The sequence below is a fragment of the Marmota flaviventris genome, chromosome 6, assembly GCF_047511675.1.
Source record: "Marmota flaviventris isolate mMarFla1 chromosome 6, mMarFla1.hap1, whole genome shotgun sequence".
Classification (NCBI taxonomy): domain Eukaryota; kingdom Metazoa; phylum Chordata; class Mammalia; order Rodentia; family Sciuridae; genus Marmota; species Marmota flaviventris.
Genome location: NC_092503.1, coordinates 40134159 through 40159842, shown reverse-complemented (window position 1 = coordinate 40159842; position 25684 = coordinate 40134159). Strand labels below are relative to the sequence as shown.

At 31.3% G+C, this 25684-nt stretch overlaps 1 protein-coding gene across 1 annotated transcript in view; it reads right to left on the bottom strand.

The window, feature by feature from the left end:
- Positions 1-25684, bottom strand: part of Trdn (triadin) — a 110821-nt gene that overhangs the window by 32417 nt on the left and 52720 nt on the right. The window contains exons 7-9 of the mRNA XM_071613793.1: positions 24625-24684; positions 19014-19202; positions 13332-13391 (exon numbers count right to left, since the gene is read on the bottom strand). Of these exons, the coding sequence (XP_071469894.1) occupies positions 13332-13391; positions 19014-19202; positions 24625-24684 (309 nt within the window). The remainder of the gene's footprint in view (positions 1-13331; positions 13392-19013; positions 19203-24624; positions 24685-25684) is intronic.

Below are 25684 nucleotides of genomic sequence, written 5' to 3'. Positions count from 1 at the left end.
ACACAAGCAAATATTCTATATTCACAAGCAATTCAAAGAGACATGAAAGCCTGAAGCAGAGCCAAAGAGCCAATTAAAAAGGAACCTTCTGGTTTCAGAGTTTACCTCAGAGGAGAAAAAAAAAAAAGGACTTGAGGTTTTGCTTTAGCAGAGAATTTTCTACAGGATGCTTTAATAAGGATGATAAAACTCCACATCTTTTCAACTACAGGCCCATAACATAAATTTAAATATGTCACAAAAAAAGGATAAAATGGGAATGTGTTAATAAATGTTATTTAATAGCCTTAGCACCATAATTAAATTCACAAATGTATTCTCACATGAATGCCATGTTTGGAGGTCAGCCAATCTCTCTTCTTGTTTTAAATTCTGTGTAATTGATAATATTTTGTCATTTAAAACAATGTACCCTGTTTATCCAGTGTCTGCCAGGAGGCTATTCATAATTACATAAAAATCATATTCCTCTGGGAGAAAATCATTATTGATATAATCATTACCATGAATTATGGAAAATGGAAAAGGCTTCCCTCTTATGGAACCACCATATAAAAGAATATTAAATCATCAGTTTGTAGCTCACAAAGTGTTTCAATAGGGCATATGGTGCTTTTTTCACATCTATTTTCACTCACCTTTTATATGACAGTCCAATTGTTACAAATGAGTCTTGTCTACTAAACAAGGGCTTTTTACCTAAGCACTGGATGATAGCAATGAAAAGTGGTATGTGGGTGACACTTTTTCCCTCAGGAAAGCAATGCACCAATCATAAAGCAGAAACATGGAATAAAATAAAGTACTAGGTGTTTTGAAGACAGAATATAAATAAAGAAGTGCAAATGACAAAGGACAGACAGTAAGGTAGATGGGGTCAAATTTGAAAGAAAACTGTGGTGTAGATGACATCTATATGTTTTGATGTTATTTTGTTCAGTTTTTATCCTGTATTGATTCCTTGCTTGGTATTATTAATTTTAAAAAATTCTCCTTTTACAGTTTCTCCTATAGGAATAAAAAAAAATGATTGGTCATCCAAAGAGGAATAAATATTGAGCCACTGTAAGTAATTAATAATAAAAACCATAATAAAACAGAAGATTTCTGAACATAGGCAGGAAATGCCCGATGAAGCTTGCCCCAAACACTGCAGCCCCTATTCTTTAGGTATTTATAGTGAGAATAATCTGCATCAGATGATTTAGTACTTAATTAGTACTTCCTTTCATTTTTCTACCTTCACTGCTTTATATAGTTCATTGCTTTATTTGCAATAATCTTTGATTGAGTTGTTATCACCTTCTCCTTTGAAGCTCATGTTATGACCACTAGCATCTAGTACGTAATAGAGATTCAGCAACTGCTGGGAAATTGATTAATCAAAGGACTTTGAACATCTAAACATGGATGTTGATGAAGATATAGATAGGCAAAACAAATTGCCCTCCAAATTTGGGGTAATTAGTAGTACTATGTGGAAATAACAGTATTATGCCTTATCACAGCATATTTTAGAAAACTAAAATATAAAATATATTAAGATAGGACAGAAGTTATAGAGCTACTCAAAAATGTTGAGCAACTAGCTGAACACCCTAAAGTCATTAACACTAAAGTTACTCTTACAAAACTATCTTAATCTCATGCAAACATAAAAATGCTATATAGGAAAAAAAAAGCTAAGGAAAAAAAAAAAGATTTGCTTATCAAATAGACCTCTCTGAAAATAGTTAGCTATATATAAGCAGCTATGAATTCTATGCATTATTTCTACATTTAAAATAAGGATTTCTTAAGAAAATGGATAAGAATTGAACATCTATTTGAATGGTTAGAGTCTTATACTGGGTATTTTTAATTCACTGTATCTAAGGTCACAACACTGGAGGGATGTACTCACATAAATCACTAGAATTCCTTTTTAATTCTTACTCTTATAAGCTGAAAGATGACATTTTTGCAAAACATGACACATTAGTAAATAACATTTAATTAATTTGATAATTCTTTGATTAAGCTTTAATTTTTCTTGATTCTCATGCAGCAATTCAAATTATTCTGTATTATTTGTTCTTTTTCACACGTTTAGGGCAGGCTTTGAATAGTCCCAGTAGGTTACCTGAGAAGGAATTTATTCTTGTCTGACAGCAGGTCTATGCCATTAATAGTGACAAGGCTAGACCAAAAAGACACTTTAATAAATGTTCCCTCACAGAAAAGACGTTTCTGTAGAAACTGGTGCCTCTCTCAGAAGTCTAGGAGAAAAAATTCTGAGCAAGTGAGAAAAATGAAACCTTAGGCCTTCTTTCTGTTTCCTTTAGACATAGAGAAAATGAAGCCATATGAGAATACTTATTTACTAGCTTTTGCCCCAAACCTAAAAGTGTTTTATTCTAAGGAAGCTAAAAGAGTGGGAGAAGAAGCATCAATGGAATTGAATCTGCTTGGAAGTACTTGCATCTATTTCTGTATGCATCCCAGCTAATCAGAGTGACTAGAATGTTTCATGGATTGATTCAGACGAGTATGACAATTTGATACATTTACCTCAAACAGTTTCCACAGCTTTCCAGTAATCAGAAGGTAACTCTCCCCAGGGTTATGGCAAGTCCAGGGACTAGGCACTCCCATCATTAAACATAGACTTTCATTTTTTTTCTCTGTTTAGCCTAATTATGTATGCTGTCTGCAGTTTACTGATGCTTGCATCAAGCTCAGCTTTGCTAATTCCAAGCTTCTGTCTCCCGAGATACTACCAGTAACTCTTTAAGAAATCTTTACAGAGGCCTATTTGCAATGCTTAGAAACCTGTCATCTTTTTAAATAACAAGATTATTTCTAGGAATGAATAAAGAGGTCTACTCTGGGATAAACACCATTTTTTTTCATTGAGATAAATATTGTACATCAAGAATTCAACTCAACACACATACCATGTTTCTGGCAAGGTATGAAAGTATAAGGCAGTGGGGATTTAAAGGCAAATGTTTGTTGATGGTGTATATAAGGCAGTAAAAACAAACAAACAAACAAACAAAAATTTGCTCTGCAGGGAATCATAATAATGTTTGATAATTGAATCAGAAACTTAAAAAAAGTAGTGGGTAGAGAAACACCGATTTTGCTATATCTGGGAATCATCATCCCCATGAGACACTTAAATAGTGTTTGTTATGATTATGATAGCTCAATGTGTTTCAAGTGTATATGTATGTGCATAAGTTTAACCATGTCTTATTTCTATAAAGTAATGTCTATTATTACATTTTATAGATGAGGGAACAGGCTCAGGAAAGTTGAGTAACGTGCCTATATTTATTTAATTTTTTTCTTAAATAGTTAACTCATTTTATGGCAAGAGTCATTCTACTTAATTCTTTCCTCTCCTACCTTATGGCTCCAACAATTTTTCATTTGCTTTTCAGAAGTCTTTCTGAAATTCATTCTGTAAATGTTGTGTCACCCATTTTTGTTATTACATGGCTAAATCAGAGATTCTGGGCTTTAGTTTACTGTAGATTAAGAAGAAAGTCCATGTTCCAGACTTCAGCAAATTCTGAGAAATAGGTCAAAATTTCCATTACTGAATTCAAAGGGAATTCCATCAAATACATAAAGTGACCTAAACTGCAATAAATGAAATGGGTACAAGAATGTTTTCTGAAAGATTTCACTTTTAGATAAATGTTGTATATCTGTCTAAACTTCTAGTATCTTGGGTTATCTTGGTACTATAATTTCTCTTTTTTACCATTGTTAAGGGGTATTATTCACAATAGATTCATTGGAAATTTTCTTGCAAATTGGAGAACTAGAACATTTCCTACATGTAAATTGCAAATCTAAATAGCATTACATTGTGTGTGTGTATATATACACACACACACACACACACACACACACATATATCACACTCTTAAAACTCCATTCATCTATTGATGTACAGAACTACAGATATACAGGAGAAATATGTTGTTGCTGTTCTATTGCAATGGTAAAGAAATTTATATTTAAAAAAAAATCTAGAAGAAAATATTTTAATATTTTCACCATAAAAAAGACAAATATCTGAAGACAGAATGAAAAGCCTGATTTGAACATTTCATAATATATACATGTATTGAAGTATCATAGCACCCCACAAATAAGTACAATTTTATATGTTAATTGAAATATATATGCATAAAAATAAAATACATTTTGCAATAGTAGGCATGAAATTCATCTTACATGTATTGCCATTTAGCTAATCATTTTGATTTAACTATGTTAAGACATGTTTTTATTGTATCCCCCCCTGTCCCTTAACTACAAAGAGTTTATATTGTTAACGTTACTTGAGGCCCTCAGTATATTATTCTGTATCACAGAATCACACTTCCAGCTTATGTAAACCTAACAATATATTTTATTATTATAATCTTTCATAGGACCAATTACATAGGCATATTAAATACAGAAGCATAACTACAACTGTAGGTATTAATCATATTCTATTTCTTCTCTTTTAATAATAATAACAACAATAACTATTTTTTTTTTCTGACTGTACACTGTTGACTAGAGATAAGCTCTGCTTAAATTTGGTCTGGGCTTCATGAGGGTAAGCACCAGGCATATTTTGTTTACTGCTACATCCTCAAAATCTATCATAGTTCCTAGAACCTAGAGAACACTGAACCAAACTTGTTTTATGTGTGTACTACAGAATATCTTAACACAATCTTCAATATAACACTATAAAATATTTAATAAGATTATCCATATGATATAGACAGTAGAAGCAAGGCAAACATATGTGCAATGGCTAATATAGGGGGAAATGTTTGTTTTATCTTTATCAAAACTCTTCTGTTACAATAGAGATAGGGCACAGCTATGTATTCACCCATGAAGAGGTGCCAATACAGAGAGGGCCACACACTTCAAATGTACTTCGATTATCTACTCTTTGACTCCACAACCCTACCACTACCAGCCTAATGGTACAAAGGAGGAAGGGACTCAATGAGGTTGACCAACATGACAAAGTCACATTCCACCAAGTAGCACGGACTAGGTTTGAGTCCATGCAGTTTTTCTTTGGAGTTTGTTCTGACTCCTATATATTTTCTGCATTTTATTCTTCTCTGAAGAATAAAAATGAACTAAAAATCAAATAACATCAAAAGTCATCTAATGAAGGAAAATAAAATGTTAACCTCATTTAGGTTATGAACACATACAATTCTAGCTCTTACTGTGCTACTTTGGGAGGTGAGTCCCGCCTAAGTCATTGTTGATTTTCATTTAGTTGAGACCTCAATGACATTTCACAACTTACTTGAATCTCAATTTGGAGATAGTTTGTAGCATTGGGGGTTGAAACATCCATTTCATAAGTCACCTAATCACAGTTCCCATGACCACTCCAGGAATAATGACTTTCTCAAGTTTGTCCTTCATTTCTTAAAAATTATGTTTACATACGCCAAAATTAGCAATATTCCACAAATTTTCTCTCATCATCAGTCCCTTAAGTAGAGTGCTGCCTGATCATATATTATGAAATTATGCTTTCTTATTATCCTTCTTGTACTTAAATCCGTCAATGATTTTGCCAAATATCAATTCTATTGGGCTGACCAAGTGTCCTATAATGTGACATTAAAAACATTTCGTTTCTTATTTCCTGATGCTTTTCAATCTTAGTTCATCCTGTCTTATAAATACATCAATTTCACATGCACTGCCATGTTCCAATTCATTTCCTCTTTCATATACAAATAAATCAAGCTCTATGTATTCCTTAGCACTTAGTCAAATACCATTCCTCCTTCTGATTCTGTGGATCCCCTTTCCTTAATAGCAGGAATCACTGATGTCTCTCATCTGAAACTTGTAACATTTATAGTTTGTACTATGTAACCTAATCCCCAAATTTATCTTTTTCTTTTATCTATTAGTTCTTTTTCTCTTTCTAATATACTTGTTAAAGTTGGAAATTATATTTTAGTATTTGTATATCCTTTAGTGTGCTTGGCTTAGACTGCTAAACATGTAGAAATTATTCAAAATTTGTACTCTGACTTATTTTAGTTCCTCTCTGGATACTCTACATCTCTTTCTATATCCTCTTCCCAAAACACCACACTTGATTAACTAACTGCTTACTACATAGTTTTATTTGAGAATTAATGAAGTAAATCCTGTGAAAATAACTATAATGACCCTTGTTATTTAGCAGGTGCTAAACAACTGATGTTTGGATGGGAATCTTCACATGTTCACCTTTTGCAACTGGGTACCATATGTGGCTTTCAGGACGGATGGTAAGTTCAAAGTTGCCTTCTTCAGCCCTGTTTACTTCAGTAAGCTGGGACCCAGTCCTCCCAAGACCACCTACTTAGACAATTCATTAGCTTTATCATTCCAAAGAACTCTGAATAATTTGACATTCCCCTTCTTTGGTATAAATCCCATGATTCTACCTGCATTATAATTCCAAAATCATGTTAATTTTCTCTATCTACTGTTCTAAAATCAAGCTTTGTCTCACTCCTTAGGACTCTTTCTAATTCCATTCTCTTCTAATCATCTTGTGCAATTCCAATTTTGTTTCTCTTTTTAGATTCCTTGAGTACCAAGTAAAGGGAACTAGCAGATCCTCATCTATATCTGGAAAACAGATAGATTTGGTATTAATCCTAAGGATTTACAAACTCATAAGCCTCAGTTTGAATAATCTGTCTGCAACTTTGTGAGACCTTTACAAATATCATAAACTGGTTGTCTTGCAATTCTTTCCTTTATAAGAAAAGGATTATAATATACACTTACTAAGTCTTTATTAGGAAAACGCAAAATATTTCAAGAGTCTAGCAGAGATAATGACAAAAGAACAATTCAAGATTTCATGATTCTGAGCCTTAAATATCCCTTTAGTCTTGATGTCTGTATCCTCAATTCCATATAGCCAGACTTAACAAATGTCTCAAGCCCATTTCAATTTTTATATATTCCATAGATCTAAGAAATAAATTTTAATAAATGACTCAAGATACAAATTTGGTAAAGTTGAGGTTTCAAAAAACAAACAGGCAAATGATTAATATCCAGCCTGTGTGACACACCAAATTTATATTTTCTCCATTGTTTCTTAGTGTGCTATTGAGGTCCATTATAGTAATATGAGGGTTTTGTTTAGTTTTTAATTTATTAGCTATCCTAACAAGTTTGTAAAGAAAAATATTGATTGACTTATTAATATATAGAAATTTTAAGTAACAAAAAGAAAATTTAATTTTAAATAGAATAAAAATGTTTTCTCCATTGCAATTACTATGTAGCAACATTGAACAATTTTAAAAATTGAAGGCATATTTTGCAATCTTCACAATCATATTTTTCTTACATATTGAACATTTTTCATTTCATTAACTTAGAAATTATTTTGTCAATTATTTTAAACAATACATTTTTTAAATTTAATTGTGGTGTTAAGTCTATTTAATAATAATTATTAACATATTTCCATATTATCTTCTTTGTGTGACAAATTTAAATCCGTGTTATGTTATCTGAAAAGCAGTGGAGTTTTATACTCCTTGTTAAAGATTCCTGTAGAAAATTCTCTGCTGAACCTAAACCTCAAGTCCTTTTTTCTCCTCTGAGGTAAACTCAGAAACCAGAAGTTTCCTTTTTAATTGACTCTTTGGCTCTCTCACCTGACTGTGTTTAGTAGTTTTGTATCATTATTTAGGAAGATATAATAAAAGCTGAGGGACACCATTTTACTAGCCTAATTTTAATTTCATTGAACAGTTGAAGATTCAGAATATTCCTTTTTCACACATTACTGCAGAGAAGAAAAGTGACAGAGAAAGATACCTCAAAATTATTAAATAAATCAAAAGATGAATTCAAAAAGATAGCAACAGGCTAGATTCTAAAGATCAGGCTGAAATTAAAATTGATTCTACAAGTGAGATGTCTTCAGATGACAATGAATTTTCTCAGATTTGAAAATCAATGAATGAGTGAACAATACATTTCAAAGAAAAACATATTATTCTCAGTTACTTAGGCTTTCAGCATGGCAAGAACCTAAGGCATGCTATTTTACTAAAAGATCATGTTGTAGCATCCTTTTCATCTAAAGATCTATGTGCTCAACGCTGTGGTTTTATGGACACAAATGCTTAGACATATTGACAAGAATCAGAAGGAAATAGACAAAGTGTGGATGAGAAAACTGATTGAATTTTTTATTCTAGTTCATGTTCACAAACATAAAAATGAAAAATTTTTGCTATTATGGAATGAAGACGAAAACATTTTCTTTTCAAATGAAGTATCTATCATCACAGATTTCAATAAATCAACTGTTGCATTTAATGATCCATGTTCTAATACCATGCTGGAACCTATTAAAGATGTGTTTCAAATCTGGAATTGGTTCGATGCAGACTCAGGAATGAGAGCTGCCGAGCAGTGAGTCCCTTTCTGAAGATGTTTCCTACTTAGAGTATACATATCTTTAAAATTGGGAATGTATAAAATAAGCACTTAATTTTTGTGTAAATTGTCATCAAAATATTCACTGTCCACATATTCTAAGATAATTTAATTCTTTTTTTTAAATAATTAAGATATCCAGGTGGTGAGTTGAAATCACTGTTTCTGGTGTACTAAGAGTAGTGTTTATATTTTCGGGGTCTCTACTGCACACTTACCGAGTTATTATTAGTTATACAGTTATTCAAGTCATGTCTTGTCTCTTGACTATCAGTGGCTGAGGGAATTCAAAAAATACTTACTGATTAAACACTGTAACTCCCAAAGCTTTTGTTGTGTAAAATAATTAGATGTTTGGAATTAAAATGAGCATATTTTTTGGAAGGTTGCCTACCTTGGAGCAGGATTTTTGGGGAAAGTATAAAGAAAGGCTGAATTTTACCTAGTCTTCTTTAATACACCAAGTGAAATATATCAGATTAAACCATTAAATAACAGTGACTATATTGCTATTACATTTGACCTCTTCTCTGAAAGATTAAACCAAAAATATAGTAAAGTACCACTGAAGTTTAAGAAAAGGATCTTAATAAAGTGAGAGTACTAACTTAACTACTTGAGGATTTTCTAGCTATGGACTTGAAACCCACTGAATTGAAATACAGGCTGCCAAAGAATGCCCTATTATAGTCAGAGAAGATTTTGGTAGGTGAGTACCCTCAATTTTAGGAAAGTAAACAACACAGAAAGTAAAATAAATTACCTTGACATAAATTCTTGGCTCAAGTAAAAATCAGACAATTTCTGGGATTGTAATGATGGGATAATTCCTAAGAAATAAACTTTAACTTATATTAAACTTTAATCCTTCTAGCTATGGAGATGAAAGCTAAAAAGAAAAAAAAAAAAAAAAAAAGCTTTAAAATTCTAACCAAAAGCACACTTGCCCTAGTCCTTGTACTGATATTTAAATTGTTTTCTTTATCTACAGGGAATATAAAGAGGTCTGTGAGCCACGTGATTTCTTACTTTTAGAAATTCATCTCTTTAACTTGGATGATTCTGTTCAGAAATCCATTCAATTCATTAAGCCCAAGTAGAAATTGATGAAGAAGGAATATGAAACTGACAAGATCATGATGTTTCCTTAAGAGTTTAAACTATTGGTACAAGTGTTGCTTGAGAAGAATGTGCTTAGCCATGAAATATTGAAGAGGAAATTGGAATTATTAGGAAGGTCATATAGAAATAAATCTAAAAGAATTTTACCTTGAACATCTCTACTATTGATTTTTAGAGAAAACAAAGCAAGCATCATGAATTGATTTGCAGTGTTGCAAATGATGTCTGTATTGACCAGTTTTAGTAGTTCTCTCATAAGAAAATAACAAGAAGATAGTCTTAATCTTTAGAGGGAAAGTGGCGGTTATTACCTTCAAGACAGATACCACAGGAACAGGATCTCTCTCTCTCTCTCTCTCTCTCTCTCTCTCTCTCTCTCTCTCTCTCTCTCTCTCTCTTTCTCCTGCCCCCTCCTCTTCCTTCCCTCCCTCCCCTCGAACAGCTATTCGAATATGTAACACTGACAATCTACAGAATCAAGGGATCTCATGGTGAGGTTGTTCTGATATTAAAGAGAAGATAAAGAAATTTTTCTTCGGCAGGGGGGAGGGAATCTTCAGTGTTCATCATATCTTAAAAAAAAAAAAAAAAGTAGATATATGTCTATTCCAGCTGCTCATATGACCAGCCTTGATAGTATATGTTCACTTTCTAGATTTAAACAGACTTTATTCTTATTGCTCCAACTTAATATAAAGTGAGTCAGTAGAGGAGAAATTGAGATAGGGCAAATGATCTGATCCTACAGTTTACACTGGCATATTGTGATGGTATCTAAACTGAAGTAAGAATTATCTCCAATCAAAGTATATTGCACATTCACTATTCACTGTGGAGAGCCAGAGCACTTTAATTAATATAATGTACATGTTAACTAAAACTTTTAAGGATACCTTAGGAGTATTTTATTTCTTGGTACATAAAGCAAAACTAGGGACTTGATGTCACAGTATCAGCACATGCACATGGCATCAACAAGGTTTTCCACTGTGAACTACAGTTTGGGCTCCGTTTGAGGGTGTGACAATATTCTCCAAGAGAATTACTGAATCCCAGAGGGAAAAGTCAAATTATAGTTTAAAAAACTCATTACCAATAATTAATAATGAACTCCAGCTAAACAATAACAGGTGTTCCACTAATCCCAAACAGAAACAGATGGAAGCACAAATGTTTTATAAATAGTGGATACATGCAGAGCAATAAACTTGGCAGGAATTATTTTATTCCTTAATTGTCAGTCAGAGTCAATGTCTTATCACTTGTTTTCTCTAAATTAATATGCCCAGATTAAATCTGTGTTTCTCACTCCTTAGTTTTAAAACATTAGTACTTTATCATTCCATATTACATATTGCATCACTAACAAAGATAGTATTTTTAACCTTTCTTTTGGTACATTTACCAATAGTATATAGTTTATTATACTTTATTTCTCCTTTCCCCTTCCTCTATCTTAGTGCTTGAACAAAAATTACTGGTCTAAATATACTTTTACTTCTTAAACCTTCAAAATAATGAATGTAAGTAGATGAGATACATTAGGGCAGTCAGAAAGTCAAGTAAATAGATGGTATTAAGAGATTTAATCCTATAAGAAAGAGGAATTATTTTTAGGACTTAGAGTATTATGTAGTGCTATAGATTTTGATCCTCTGGTGAATAAAACCTCAGGCCTTGTGCATGCTAGGCAAGTGCTATGCCACTGTGCTCTATCCTCAGCCCTGAATCTGATATATATATGTATATATATATATATTGGAGGTTCACATAAACCTTAAGAAGAGGTCTCTCTGTGTGGTCATTAGCAAAATCTTCTTTACCTCATGCAGAGATGGTTTTATTATTCCTTCTGACCTTCAGCTTTTGTGAGGTATTCAGAAAGAATCCATTGGTATTGTAACTGTTGTACTGCCCCTGTCGCTTACTAACTTCCACAATGCAGGGTTCGCAGTGTGCTATGATTTTCTTAGAAAATATGTTTTAAGATCAACATATTGTAGCTACTATAAACAATTTTTATGGCACAAATATTAATTTTAGTCAAATAATAAAACTTAAAAATAAAACATAAAGAAAACAATATATATTAGTCATTTCTTAATTCCTACTTATCAAAAATACAGATTAATCTTATGTATAAGTCAATATTTGGTCCATCTTATAAAAGCAGAAATATCTGTGGAGTGTGACTTCCTTGAAATACCACCGCTGAACAAAATGGGCTGTGAATCTTTTACCTAAAGTGAATTTATGGTGCATATTGCCTGGGATGGTGCATATGGCCTGGGATCGTTCTTGCGGAGTGCTCACCCTGACATACTGTGGGGAAAAGAATGAATAAAAGATGAAAACAATTTGCTATGAATTGACTAGGTGCCTTGTCAACAATGCAAGGTTGTAACTGTGATCTTCATTTTAAATGTAAGCAACTTGAAGATGAGGTACTCAGTGATTGTCCTCAAGGTCCCATGACAGACAAGACTGGAGTCAAGCACTGGACTTGTATGCCTCACATTCCCCTGAATCACCCTACCTTCCTCAGTGCTTCCACTTAATTTTACTTTGCTATTATACCATACCCAACTGATGACCATAATCAACTTCACCAAGTAAGATACCATCATTCTCAGGTTTATACCCTTCATTTCAGTTTTTAACACATTAAAAATGTAGAAAAAAATGAAGGAGGAAGTAAAAGAGGAAGAGGAGGAGGAAGAGAAGGATACCATCTGACAGAATAAGTTGTTCTGTTACTTTAGTTGTCCAGAGAAATAAGAGTCGTAGGATTTTCTTAATTCCTAGGGCCTATATGTATTATACATTTTTTTCAGATATGACATACCTGTTTTCAACATATGCCCAAGTTATAATTATACATTTTAGAAAGATTTTCTCATAAACACGCAAGGACACAAAATGTGTTTGCTTTAAACAAACAGCTTCAGTTATTTTAATATAAATTATCTCCTTCTTTAACAATATCTTCTTAGAAATGTTTTCCCGAATATGAACATGTTTCACCAGTTTTTATTTCTGCAAAAACCATAGTGCAAGCAATAAGTTGCTTATTTTTAATTATGGTATTAGTAAAGAATACCTCATTAAACTCTGGGCAAGAATTAAAGGTATGAGAGATTAATGTACATTGCTTTAACTAAAAGTTTTCTCCATTATGTTGACTATTAACTCCAGACTTGACTATCTCCATTAATATTTTTCTGGAATGGCCAAAGTTCATATGTGGGGAGAAAATCTCAAGTTTTTTTTTAGGGGATTTAATATTTGAACTGTGATTCATTTTAATATGAATTCTGTTCATTTCTAGGAAAAGAATGTTCACTTCTAAGAAAAGAATGATATTTTCATTGTCATACATTTTTTCTTCTGTTTACAAGGAATTTTAAAAAGATGATTCATCGCTTCACTCCAAGATATTATTAAAGATATTAGCATACTTCAATATGAAGATATTAGCATGTTTTTAGCTTTCAGCTGACTATATTTGCAATAGGCCATGCAGTGATTGAAAGTAAAATTAAAGGCCCTAATGCCACTTATTACTTTTGCTTTTTATTGGCTTTATTCTAGATCTACACATGCATTATGCATTTTTTAAAAAGGAAAATACAGTTTAGTACATTAAAAAGCCAAAAATCTTAGAAACAAAGACTATTAAAACAGACAAGCACAAGAATTGTTTGGAATACCTGGTTTTAAGTCCCCATGGACAAACATGTCAATCATATATCGACAGAATGCATACTGATCTGACAGAGTAGAAAGAAAAAAAAAATGAGAAAATGTCATCAAAATCCTTCTTTTTTCAATGGAGAAATGGTTTAACAAAACAAAATAGCACAATTCAATTTTGGTTACTACATATTTTCTGCGAAGAAATAATTTGTATTCATGGACATGCAGGGGGGAAAAGGCATAAAGAACATAATGCTCCATTTAGTCATACAAAAAATACCTTAAATTTTGAAACAGAGATAATATTATAGTGGTTGTTTTTAAAAATGAAAGCCTTTTTCATCAAATTTGCTACAAAGTCATCACATTAAAGCACTCATTCTCATTTGTCCTTTTGTAGACTTAGGATGATGAAGCAGAAATTTTACAAAAGAAAATTGGTTCCAATTTGGAATGTTTTACCAAATATTCTCTCCCAGATCCTAAATGAAGCTGCAGAATATTTTGTCAAAAAGGCCTGCAGTAGGGCGAACCCCTTTGAAACTCCTTTCCATGACAATGTTCTTTAATTAGAAGAAATCAAGAACAGACTAACAGTGCCAAATGATACCACTGTTAAGATAATTAATTGAGTAATTTTCATAAGACCATTTTATGATCTTGACTAGTCTATGACCTATGGAAAAAAAGATCAAAAAACAGTAAGTGGTGAACATTTGGGACAAACATCTTAAAATGATTTCAAGAGTGTTTTTTTTTTCTTTTCTCTCTAAACTATTTCATATTTTCACACAACTTTAAATTCTCCTAAGGTCATTCCAAGTTTCCATTGATGAAGATTATCATTAGAATCTGTAAGTTTTACCAGAGATTCTCTAAATCTTGAATATTATGAAATGAATCTTCTATGCAATGATTTACATTTTAGTTTTCTTAGAATAGAGATCTTATTAATCGACCAAATCCAAAGGCAGCTTTGGGACCAAGTAAGTTTATTGGCTTTATACAACATGACATATTTTTAATTGTTTCACATTATGCGTATCAAACATGAAACAACAAAATTTGTTATTCTATTAATATACATTGAAGGATTTTTTAAAACTTCAATCTTTGGAGTGTTAATATTTTTAATGAGTTTTATTATGAAACTCTCCCAGGTCTTTCAAAACGTAAATGCTATGTGGTAGATCTAAAATATAATCGTGTTCATTAATACCTAAATATGTTAAGCTAAAACTCATATAATTTCAAAATGTTGTATGTATTTTTATTGTTGAAATGAGAGCACATTTTCCCACAGGAGACTCAGGAGTGGGAAAAAGGCTAATTCTCAGATCAGTCCATGAATCTATCTACTCTTTGATGAAGCTGCAGTAACAAAAGTTTCAGATGCCAGGACCTGGGAACCTCATATGGAAAAAAAAAAAAAAAAAAGTAAATTTAAAGCAGATGGTAGCTTCTCTTTTCTGAACACAAGATTTTCTTGCTGAATGGGTAAGTCTGCACTAAGACAAGACCAAAAAAAAATGCATTTTCCTTTAATGGAAAATTAGAATTAGTTAAATGTGACATTGTCAGTCTTTCCCTTTTGTTTCACTAACTGAAGTGATTATGCCTTTAGATTTCTTTTAGAAGTAGTTCTCTGTTGGCAGTTTACTCATCAAAAAGACAAGGGAATTTCTTGTGGGACACATCATTTCAAAACTTGTGCTATGGGTCTGGACCCTAGGATGATGCATTTTTATCAAACTCCCCTGATGCATCTAATCAGATAGATCATATATGCAGAATCCCCAATCTAAAACCATTCAATTGTGTTTTTACTCAGTGATCATTAATGACACTACAGCCTCCTAGGACAGCAAAAGAGACTTTTTGTTAGAATGTAGTCTGAAGTTTAGAATGTAGGGACTATTTGTAATTTGAAGGATTTGTATGATGCTCCAAAATGAAATATTGTTCTCTGTCCCAAGGGATGATGGGCTGGCTATACACATAAAATGTTGAACAGTGTACTGAATTAATAAAACCACAGTTCAAAGTTTCCTCATCAATTTAATATTGAGAGTATAACAAAACTTTTTAACCTGGTATGAATATTACCAAAGTGCTATGTTTATTTTTTATCATACCAATAATGTGTGGTTCCAAAGATCATTCTTTTAATTAATGCATCAATAGTTCAATGAGTTTCTAATTTGAAAAGAAAATTCTCTATTAGTTCAAGGAACTTTCTTTTTCATCTAGAAAATTATTTGAATAATAACATTTAAAACGTTTTAGTTCTTTATAAGCAAGGCTGTGATCTTATATTCTAATGGCATCACTATTTTTAAAATATCTTACATTAAGAATTTTGTAATATTTTGTATGTTTCTCTCTGTCCTCAGATCAAGATATATAACAATTCTTTGAAGGTATGTATTGGGCAGTTCTAAGTACGTCTGTTTCACCTGCCTTAGGACAGAGCAAAAGAAAATTCCTAATTCTAAAAGATTCATTTTACAGAAATGTTTCTTTAAACCCAAGTCAAACTATGTAGCAGGAATTTTTTCCTAAAGAAAAATCTGAGTTGTCTTGTCATTGTAACTCTCATAGTTATGGGATAATAATTTACATAAGTTAACTTCATATTTGGTCACCACTTCAAAGTAATTTTTCTCAAATAGCATCCTTCTAGGAATAATCCATGCTGTCCGTTTCTCCCCTTTGCGGTCCTCAGGGAGCAATGATGGACGTCATTCAGCTGCTGCTGCCTTGTCAGTGTTCCCTGTGGAGTGGCAGCTGAGGGAAAATGAATTCTGGGTGCAAAATGTCAACAGAAAGGGATTCTTAAAAATAATCTTTAATGAGGATGGGGTACATGCAGTCCAGTGTTATATGGCAGATTCTCATTAGCTCTACTTTCTCTGACTGCCACAGATATTTAAAAAAATTGTTGGAAAAGAAAGAAAAAAAATAAGCAAAATACATAGGATCTGGGAGATTGTTTTGTTTCTTTTTTTTTTGCTTCCCCACAGACTCACCAGAGACTAAGAAGCAATATGCCATTTTGGCAACACTTCTTACCACCCAATAAATTGATTTAAATTGGTCCATAAAAACTGAATTATGAAATATAAAAGTTGTGTTTCAGTTTCTAGTAGGCATGTACATATATATGAATCTTATTCTCAGTGCTTTAAGTATAAATGCATTGTTTATGTATGAAATATTAAAAGTAACCACATTTAATATATTTACATATATATTATGTAATCAAATAATTTCCAATAATTTTGTGTCCTGTGTAGGTTTCCAAGTAGTAAAAGATCTGCAAAAACAATTTATTTAAAAGGAACTATTTAGATATCTTAATGAAAAAAATATCTTAAATTCATTACATCTAACTTAAGCTAAGCAAATAAATATTTTCTTGACCAAAGAAGAACTAGTTTAATTTTACTGTCAACAATACAAGAACTTCAAAATAAAAATAAACTCATGCATTTGTATTTTAAACAACAACTTTACCTTATTTAATTAAAACTATTATGTGATTAGGTTTTTAAATAAACAAATGCTCTTAAGTCTTAAGTGTAGAAATAAAAGTTAACATATTTATGTGTCTGACCAACCATTATAGGTTAAATTTTGATTACTTTCCTAATACTACCTTTATTTAATTAATGATAGCTATTCTCAATAGGAAATTTAGCAAATGCATTTGTTTAGCTGAAGAAATCTTATTTGTGTACTTGTGTCTACCTCTGTGTGATATTTGAGCATCCTTTTAAAAGATAAATAGCTCTTAATGTAGAAATGAAAACAGCAAAATGAAAATGGAATAATAATATAATGTTATCTTAAATAAATCTGTTCCTGATAGGAATAAAATATAGTATTTGTAACTTGAAAATAAATATTATTTGAAATGTCCTAGTGTTATGTCCTTATCAGTAAAATATAGTCTCAAAGCCACCAAAGATACTAAAAATGACCATCCCAAAACATGTTCATATTCCTACTTACTGGATAAGTATTTTGACATTCCCAAAAATAACTGGCATACATCTTTATAAACTTAAGATAAACTTGCATGTTTTAACTAGTTTCATGTTGGAAAAGGATGATCTAAAATGCAAAATATTTTAAGATATAAATAAACATATTAGTGAATCAGAAGATTAACTTTTTGTATTCTATCATAGTACAATATCCCATTAAAATATTTTTCTTCATTTATTACATTTATTTTCTATCCCAAATATTGCATAAATGAAATAATTTAAAAAGAGATGATAACTAATATTTTTAATTTTTCAGGGTAATATAATCATCTTAAAAATGAAAGAAAGATTTAAGGTTCCAAAGTTTCAATTAAATCCTATATTAAAATATTACTTCAAAATAAGTGAAAATTTCTTAAAGTTTTTTGATCACAAAAAGAAAAAAAAGGATCTTTCTTCCTTCTTTTTTAAAATATATATTTTAAAATATGTACCTTTCATCCTATAAATCAAAGTTTACAAATATTACTTTTACACTGAAGTTTACCAATATTGTCAATTTGGGGAAGATAAAATTACAAAAGTAGATAAAATACAAAAGTATACTGCATATTTCAGATCATGTTAACTATAATGAGGAAAATTATTGTCATTTTTCTGTCCGAAAGCTTAATCAGAAATTAGATGTTAAGATTTTTTTAAAAACATAAAAGTCTCAGAGTATCCAATTCCTTGATTTTAACTCTCACATGAAATTATTCAATTGCTACCAGAGTAAAAGAAAATTTTATTTTGCACCCTCTGTAGGACACATCCTTTACAGAAATAGGTTAGGTCCCACATTCTATTCATGGAGTCTCAGAGTGTGTAGTGACCTTGACCTAAGAATGGACTTAGAGAAGGAAAGATTCAACAAAGCCCAAAGGCCCTTAGTAGCCCTCTAAACACTGCACCCACCGCTTTATATTTACTTAGAACCCTTCCATAAAGAACTTCAGTTGTCTTTTCCACCTCCATTTAAATGCTATACCATTTCTGAAGTGAGGGTATAAGTTTGACATCACTCTTATTGAACAGAATCAGTCACCTGTCAGCTGTAGAGCTTTCCAAAATCATCAATTTAGTCACTGGAAACTGGCAAAAAATGCTGAGAGTTCTTTTTTCTACAACTTTGTTGCCTATTAAATTCAATGAATTTTATAATTTGATCGTATTCTAAATTGTGTGTGCTTTCAGAAACCGTGAGAATGTACAAATAGTTTTAATAGTATTTATTATTTATAATTTGTTCATAGACTCCTTAACAAATCTTTGGAATTGCTATCATTTTTTTTCTGGAGTGCTTTTCTCTTAAGTATGACACACAAAATTGTTCAATTGTTATTCTGTCTCTTAATAGAAATTCTACATCTCAAGAATTCAACATTTACTCCCAACATTTAAGTAACTCCAGACTCTAATTCAAAAACCACTTTAAAATACTTCAAAATGCAACCTTAGATATGTTTGAACTCATTTTATATTTCTATAAATAAATATTAATTCCCATTTTATTATATTTCTTTTCCAGTATATTTACATGTATGGGTCTGTTACCCCTGTTTGGAGTCTGATTTTGATCTTTGTCAGGTTAATTTTACTGCATCTGCTTCTTGCCCAATATCCTCTTAGAGCCTCGGGCTGCTTCCTCCTCTGAATGTTTACCTTGCTGCTCATGTTTGGACAGTGCCTCTTTGTCCTCCTTTTCTTTATCCTTCTCTTTGGTTTTCGGTGATGGTTTCTGTACTTCTTTTACTTTTGCAGCTGTTTGCTTCATTTTCTCTGGTTTCCCACCTTTTGCTTCCTTTTTAGTCTTTTCATCAGTCTTTTCTTTAGACTTAGCCTTCTTTTCTTCTGTTTACAGTTAAGAAACATTAGATTATTACTTTTTAAATTTACCAACAGAATATTTCTTCTGTAATTGCTACTTAAATATAATCTTTAGAAGAAAGAGGAAAGGGAAAAAAAAGGAACAGGAAACTGTAATTTTGACATAAATATTTGTGATTGTTATCAAAATTTAATGCAATGTATGAAGGGGTATCTTAGACTTATAGCTCATCTGCAAAATGCAACTCTTTTTTAATTAAAAATGCTATATTTTATGTAATCAAGAGAGACTAAGCTACATTTAAGATCAGAGATTTTTCTTCTGACAAAATCATTTTGGAAACAGCAAAACCAGTTTCTTGCTATGGAGTCCCTCAAAGGTATGTTATACTGAGACTATCCAAGGAGGAAAACTATGCTATATATATTATCCAAAATTATTTTACCATAAATTTCTCATACAAATATTACCCACTCACTTCATAAGTTTCAAGATTCCAAACTCTTTGTGGGTTCTGTGACTATACTTGGGATTTTCTTCTACATTCTATGAACCATTTCTAAATATCCTTTGCTTGCTTTTTGCTTTTTCCTATAGCAAACTCATACATATTGTGACTGAGAAAAAAAAAATCTGCTTTCTGTGGATGACTTGAATCAACACTGTTCTAGAAACCCACACTGAAATGTTTATTAGGGTCTGTCTGGAGCGAAATTTCCCCTGGAATGGCCAACAGCCAAATTTACACAACTCAAAAAGCCCTTCCAGAGAATCTGTATTGGTCTGAGCTCATAGATATTTGATGAATCTTTACCAGCACAGTAATATTATTTTCTAAAGAAATATTTAATGCAGTGTTTAAAACCCTGAGATATTTGTTTTCATTGTTTGTCTTTTCATAGCTCCTCTCCAAAAGTTTCTTTTCTTCCACCATTCAACTTCAATTTTCTTGAATGCATTATGTTTTTTCCCATGCTAACATTGTCAAACTGCAGTGTATATTTTCCACATATTCTATATATCAAAATTTCACCACATTCAATTCACATGTAAAAAATTGGCTTTGATATTGAATTTAATCATTTCTTCCCCTGATATTTCATTGACCTGAATTTTTATTAAAGCATTTTACTTCCTATTGTGTATTTTGAATTACAGATGATTGTTCACTCATCTGTGTCCCTTACCACACTTATAAGCAACTTCAAATAGGAACTCCATTATTCAACTTTGTATCACCATTATGTCTAGTACAGTGCTTTTTTCAGAAAAAAAAAAAAAAAACAAAACCAAAAACAGAATAAATGTATGCTTAACTGATGGAGTAAATATTTCATTATATTCAGGTCATATATATAACAGTGATAGATTAAATATGTAAATAGAAATGTTTAGAATAAAGGTATTAAATCTTGGAAAACTTGTTAACTGATTTTTGGTTTATGCTTTGTTATGTGAAATTGTTATTTTTGGCTATTCTGTATGATATGTACCTGATCCTTTGTAGACTTACACAAATTTAAGATTGGCTTTACACTATACAATTAAAAATGTTAAATTTATATCTATTTGTAATTTCATAAAACTTTATACAGAGACAATTTTCTTAGAAACAGGATTATTATAATCATTGATTTTAAGTATACACATGGTAAAATTTTCCCTACCTATTTTAGAAATTTATCAGAGACTCTCATCTTTGAAATAGATAACTTTGTCTTCAATAGAAAAAATGAGAACTCCATAATGAGGTGAATATAATGAGAAAAATATTGTGAAACTAAAGCAATATCAAATTTCTACTTGTTTTGATCAAACTGAATCAATATTCTTAAATTTTATGACAAAGTACTTTCCCTCATTTTAACAAAAAGAATTTAAGAGACATTCATTCAGGATTGATAAAGCAAATATATATATATATATATATATATAATTTATGTGTGTGTGTATCCATGTTGTATTTAAATAACCTCATTTTAGTTAGGTAGATAATTAATTCATGACATTTGTCAAATACAAAACAAAATAGTTTAATCAAAAGAATGACATCTGCATATCTGATATAATTTTGCAAGTAGCATTGCCCATTTATAATTTTATAAGAATAAAATGTCTGTCTCATGCCAAAGTAGAGAAATATGTTATCTAATAAACATACTATGGTTCTACCTATTTTTGGAGTTAGAAAATACCTAATTCCATCTCTCATTCATTAAGTAACTACAAATTGCTTGACTTCTCTATGCCTCAGTTTTCCTGCATTTAAAATAAATCATCATTGTAGCTGCCTCTTCCTCTAATAATGCTGTGGAAACAAGCAAGATAATGAACAACAATAACACAACAACAAAAATTGAACACTGCAAAATAAGTACATAAATTCCTAATATTGAAAATACATATGTTATATTATTAGAGCTCTTTGAAACTTCCTTTTAATTTACCCAGAATTTAATATATACAGGAGGTACTACATTGTACTAATTCTACATATGAGAAATCCAAGAAACAAAAGCCATTTGGTAAAGATGGTACAACCAAATGAGTCAGGAAAAATAGCAGTAAAACCAGAATGTCTAACCAATTTCCTAAGAACACTAACTGGAATAAAGTTATAAATATTATCCTGTGAGAATGATACAAAAATATATCTTAAGACATATGGGAGCAGATATAAATATACACAGACCCAGCTAAAGTAATACAGTCTTCCTGAACATGGTCACAACAGCAGTAGCCTCCCCCACTTCATCAAACACAGACATCTTAAGACCTGCTATTTCCAGGCCAGTTAAAATAGTCTGTTTCAAACTTGGCTCATTCATTCACCTTCTCATTCCATCATTGTCTTCTTCGTCTTTCCTCTTTATAATTTTTAATGAACTACAGATGTAGGCTAGTTCTGATACAGGACCCTACATCTGTTCCAGGGTAGACAATGAAATACCCACTGTGAAAGTTCTGAGGTGGGCTATTTAGTTGCTGTCCTTGGACAGACTGTGGTTGAAACAGAGCTAGAAATACTGTGTTCAATAAAAGTGCCTCTGGGAATAAAAGCTCTTTCTAAGGAGACTCACTTTCAAGTTTATATTTATGTCTGATTTAAATGTTACATACTACAGTTTAGACCTATTAAATACTATTCTCTTTTCCTAGATATCACAATACATACAAAGAACATTTCCTATATGTTTCCTGTTCCTAAAACAACATAGACATATAAAATGAAAATAAATTTTTGTGTGCATGTGTGTATATGTGTGTGTGTGTGTGTGTTTTATAGTTTGCATCTATCTTCTCCAGAAGAATGTATGTAAATTGAAAGCATTTGTATCAGGCTGACTCAGGATGGTGCCCAAAGATTCCTGCCTTTTGTACCCTTGCATAGTCTGCTCCCTGTGAATACAATTTGACCTAGAAATATGCTAACCAATAGTACACTGCCAAAGTGGATGAATGAGACTTGCATGATTAGTCAACATGAAATTGTGATATCTTCATGCGGATTCTTTATCTTGCTAGGTCTAATGAAGTCAGCTATCATATCACTCATACTCCTGCAACAAGGAATTAAGGGTACCTCTGGCCAACAAGCAGCAAAAAGCTGAGGCCTTCATTCAAATAGCTATGAGAACTGAATTTGCCAATGCCCTATAAATGAACTTGGAAATGATCTTTGTCTAAGTGAACTTTCAAATGATACTTCAGCCCTGGTTTATAACTTGTTTTTAGTTTTGAACAGATTGTGAAGGAAAGTACTGAACTAGTCCATGCCCAGGTATTGGACCCACAGCCTCAACGTTTGTGGTCATGTTTTACACAAAAATAAATAACAAATACAGCATTCAACACATACTTATTGAAAAGATTTATTTAATTGTCTTTGGAAAGAATACTTGATTTACCTGTAGGTCACCTGGGTTTCTGACTTAATCCAATTATATACTAGCAATATGACCTGACCAAATTGTTTTGTCTTTCTAGGGGTTAATTATTTTTTCATCTATTAAACTCAGTAATTAATTTGGAAAATCACTAAAATCTCTACTAGCATTTAGATTTCACACACACACACACACACACACACACACACACACATATATATATGTAATTCATTTTCACTCACATCTGTGGAAGAGAGCCAAATAAAATTAAAATGTATTTACTTAGCTATAAATTTAGTATTGAGACTAAATTCATGCTACTTTTTTAAAAAGCAGTCTCATTTTATAACCCATACATTTTAGCTTCAATAAAATATCAGCTTAGCTTATAGAAAATAATTATTTTAAAATATATTTCCCCTAAATGGTCTAATATTTAAAATTTTTGAATTAACAAACTGAATGTTGAAAATAGATTCTTTCTCCTAAATGATTAGATTCTTGAACATAATAGATTATAATTTCTAAAATATACTGATTACAACTTTTATTTTAAAATACAAGGAAGACAATTAAATTTAAGGGATAAGGTTTAACTTCCAGTTCATATTTATATTTTTCTAACACAAAATAATTGGTAACTAAATTTAGAATAGATCAGTTTACTCAAAAAATCAGTATTCAGTTGTGGAAATAATAATATTATAGCGATATTCTAATTGATTTGTAGGGGTATATTATCAAGATACTTTTAGTGTTCAAAGTCTTAACATAATAATGAAGTTATGTGCATAAAAAAAAATGAAACTCTGAGTTTGAATTTCCTGAAATCGATCACAAGATGTAATACTTGTCAAAAACTACAAACCAGGTGTTATTTTCTTATTGCCAAAGTAACAAATTATCACAAACAGTTGCTTAAAACAATACCCATTTATTATACCCGAGTTTACATGATTTTAAAATGTTGGCTCACTATGGCTCAATTGGGTTCCTTGTTTATGGTTCACAAGTCTAAAATTGGTTCACAAGTCTAAAATCAAACTATCAACAGAGTCGTTTCTTAGTCTCTGGGAAAGAACATTTCTTACGTTTTCCATGTAGCTAAGGAGGGCAAGTCCTCACACTTCAAATCTCTCTGCTTCTGTTGCTAAATCTCTCTGCATCTGAATACTTTGCAATAGCATTTTGAGCCCACCTGTATAATCCAGGATAATCTCCCTGTTTTAGATCAAACTTCCCTACTCCTGCAAAATTCAGTTGGCCATGTCATGTAACATCTTGATGGGAATGACACCAAAGGGGAAAAGTCATGGAACAAAATTCTCCCAATCAAGTATGATGAAGCTCTTCATTTTCCTCTCCTATTTAAGATGATCATTTATCACAGTCAGTTTTTTATTATTCTTTAGATAGTAAATTTTAAATATAAAGTTCATTCTTATGTAAATGCAAATGAAATTCTGAATGGTAACAAACATCTGATTCTCTATTGCCTAAAATATAATCTTTTAAAGTAAAAAGTAGTCAGTTGTGGAAATAATAAAGGAAATTTTACCTTTTGCTCCTGCCTTTGTCTCTGGCTTTTCTTTCTTCTCAGTTTTTTCCTTGTGAGTTGCTTAAATAGAAAAATTTTACATTAGTATATACTTTAATAGATTTCAAAACCAAGTTTTTCCTTGTCCTTCGTTTTGTAACCATCAAAATCATGGACTGCTTTGAAGCTTTATGACATTGATGAATCTAATTCAGGAAAAAAGTTACAAGTGTAATAATAACTTCATAGAATTCAATGTAAAACTTAATATTGATTTAGAAAGCATTTTGAAACCTAGATCCTCCCTTCCTTTTTTAAGTCATTATTCCTAGAAAATAAAGCTTTCAGGGAAGGAAAAAAAAAAAAAAAGAAGGAGCAATTTTATAAGGATTTGTTGAAAAACGTATCTCATGTCAGGAATAAAAACTCTATTTAGGATTAATAGCAAGAAGTATTTAAATCAGGACTAAAGATGTGATTAAGCTCAGTGTTTTCTCAACAGGGGCACAACTGACATTTGGGAAGAACAATTCCTCACAGTAGGAGACTGTCTTATGCTTTGAAAAAAAAAAAAAATGTTTAGCCTCTCTGGTACCTGCTTCCCAAATGCCCTCCAGTCCAATGTCATTTTGACAACAAAAGTTTTCCAAATATTCCCTAGAGGGGAAAACTTTAGTTGAGAACCAACAGTAGTATGAAGAATAATTCAAAAAAGGATTATTGATAAAGTATATTAATTGATCATTATTCCACATGATACCTGAGATATTTTCTCCTTACTTATTTAGCTAATTAACAAATCAATATAAATGTGTTTTAACTTGGCTTTTTATTTAGATACACTGATGAAATCTTGTGTATCTCAATAGTTTAAGTAAAGGTTATCTGAGAAGTACAATAGCATGTTTAGCATATTTTTTATAGTTCAAATATATTAAACTGAGTGTTTTGTTGTTTGCTCTAAATATTATATAGTTCTCAGAATTTATACACTGTTTTCTGAAGTATAAAAATAGGACTTAGGTAAATTCTAAAATATTAAGAGACAAAATACAAGATTTAAATAAACAGCTGGTTTAAG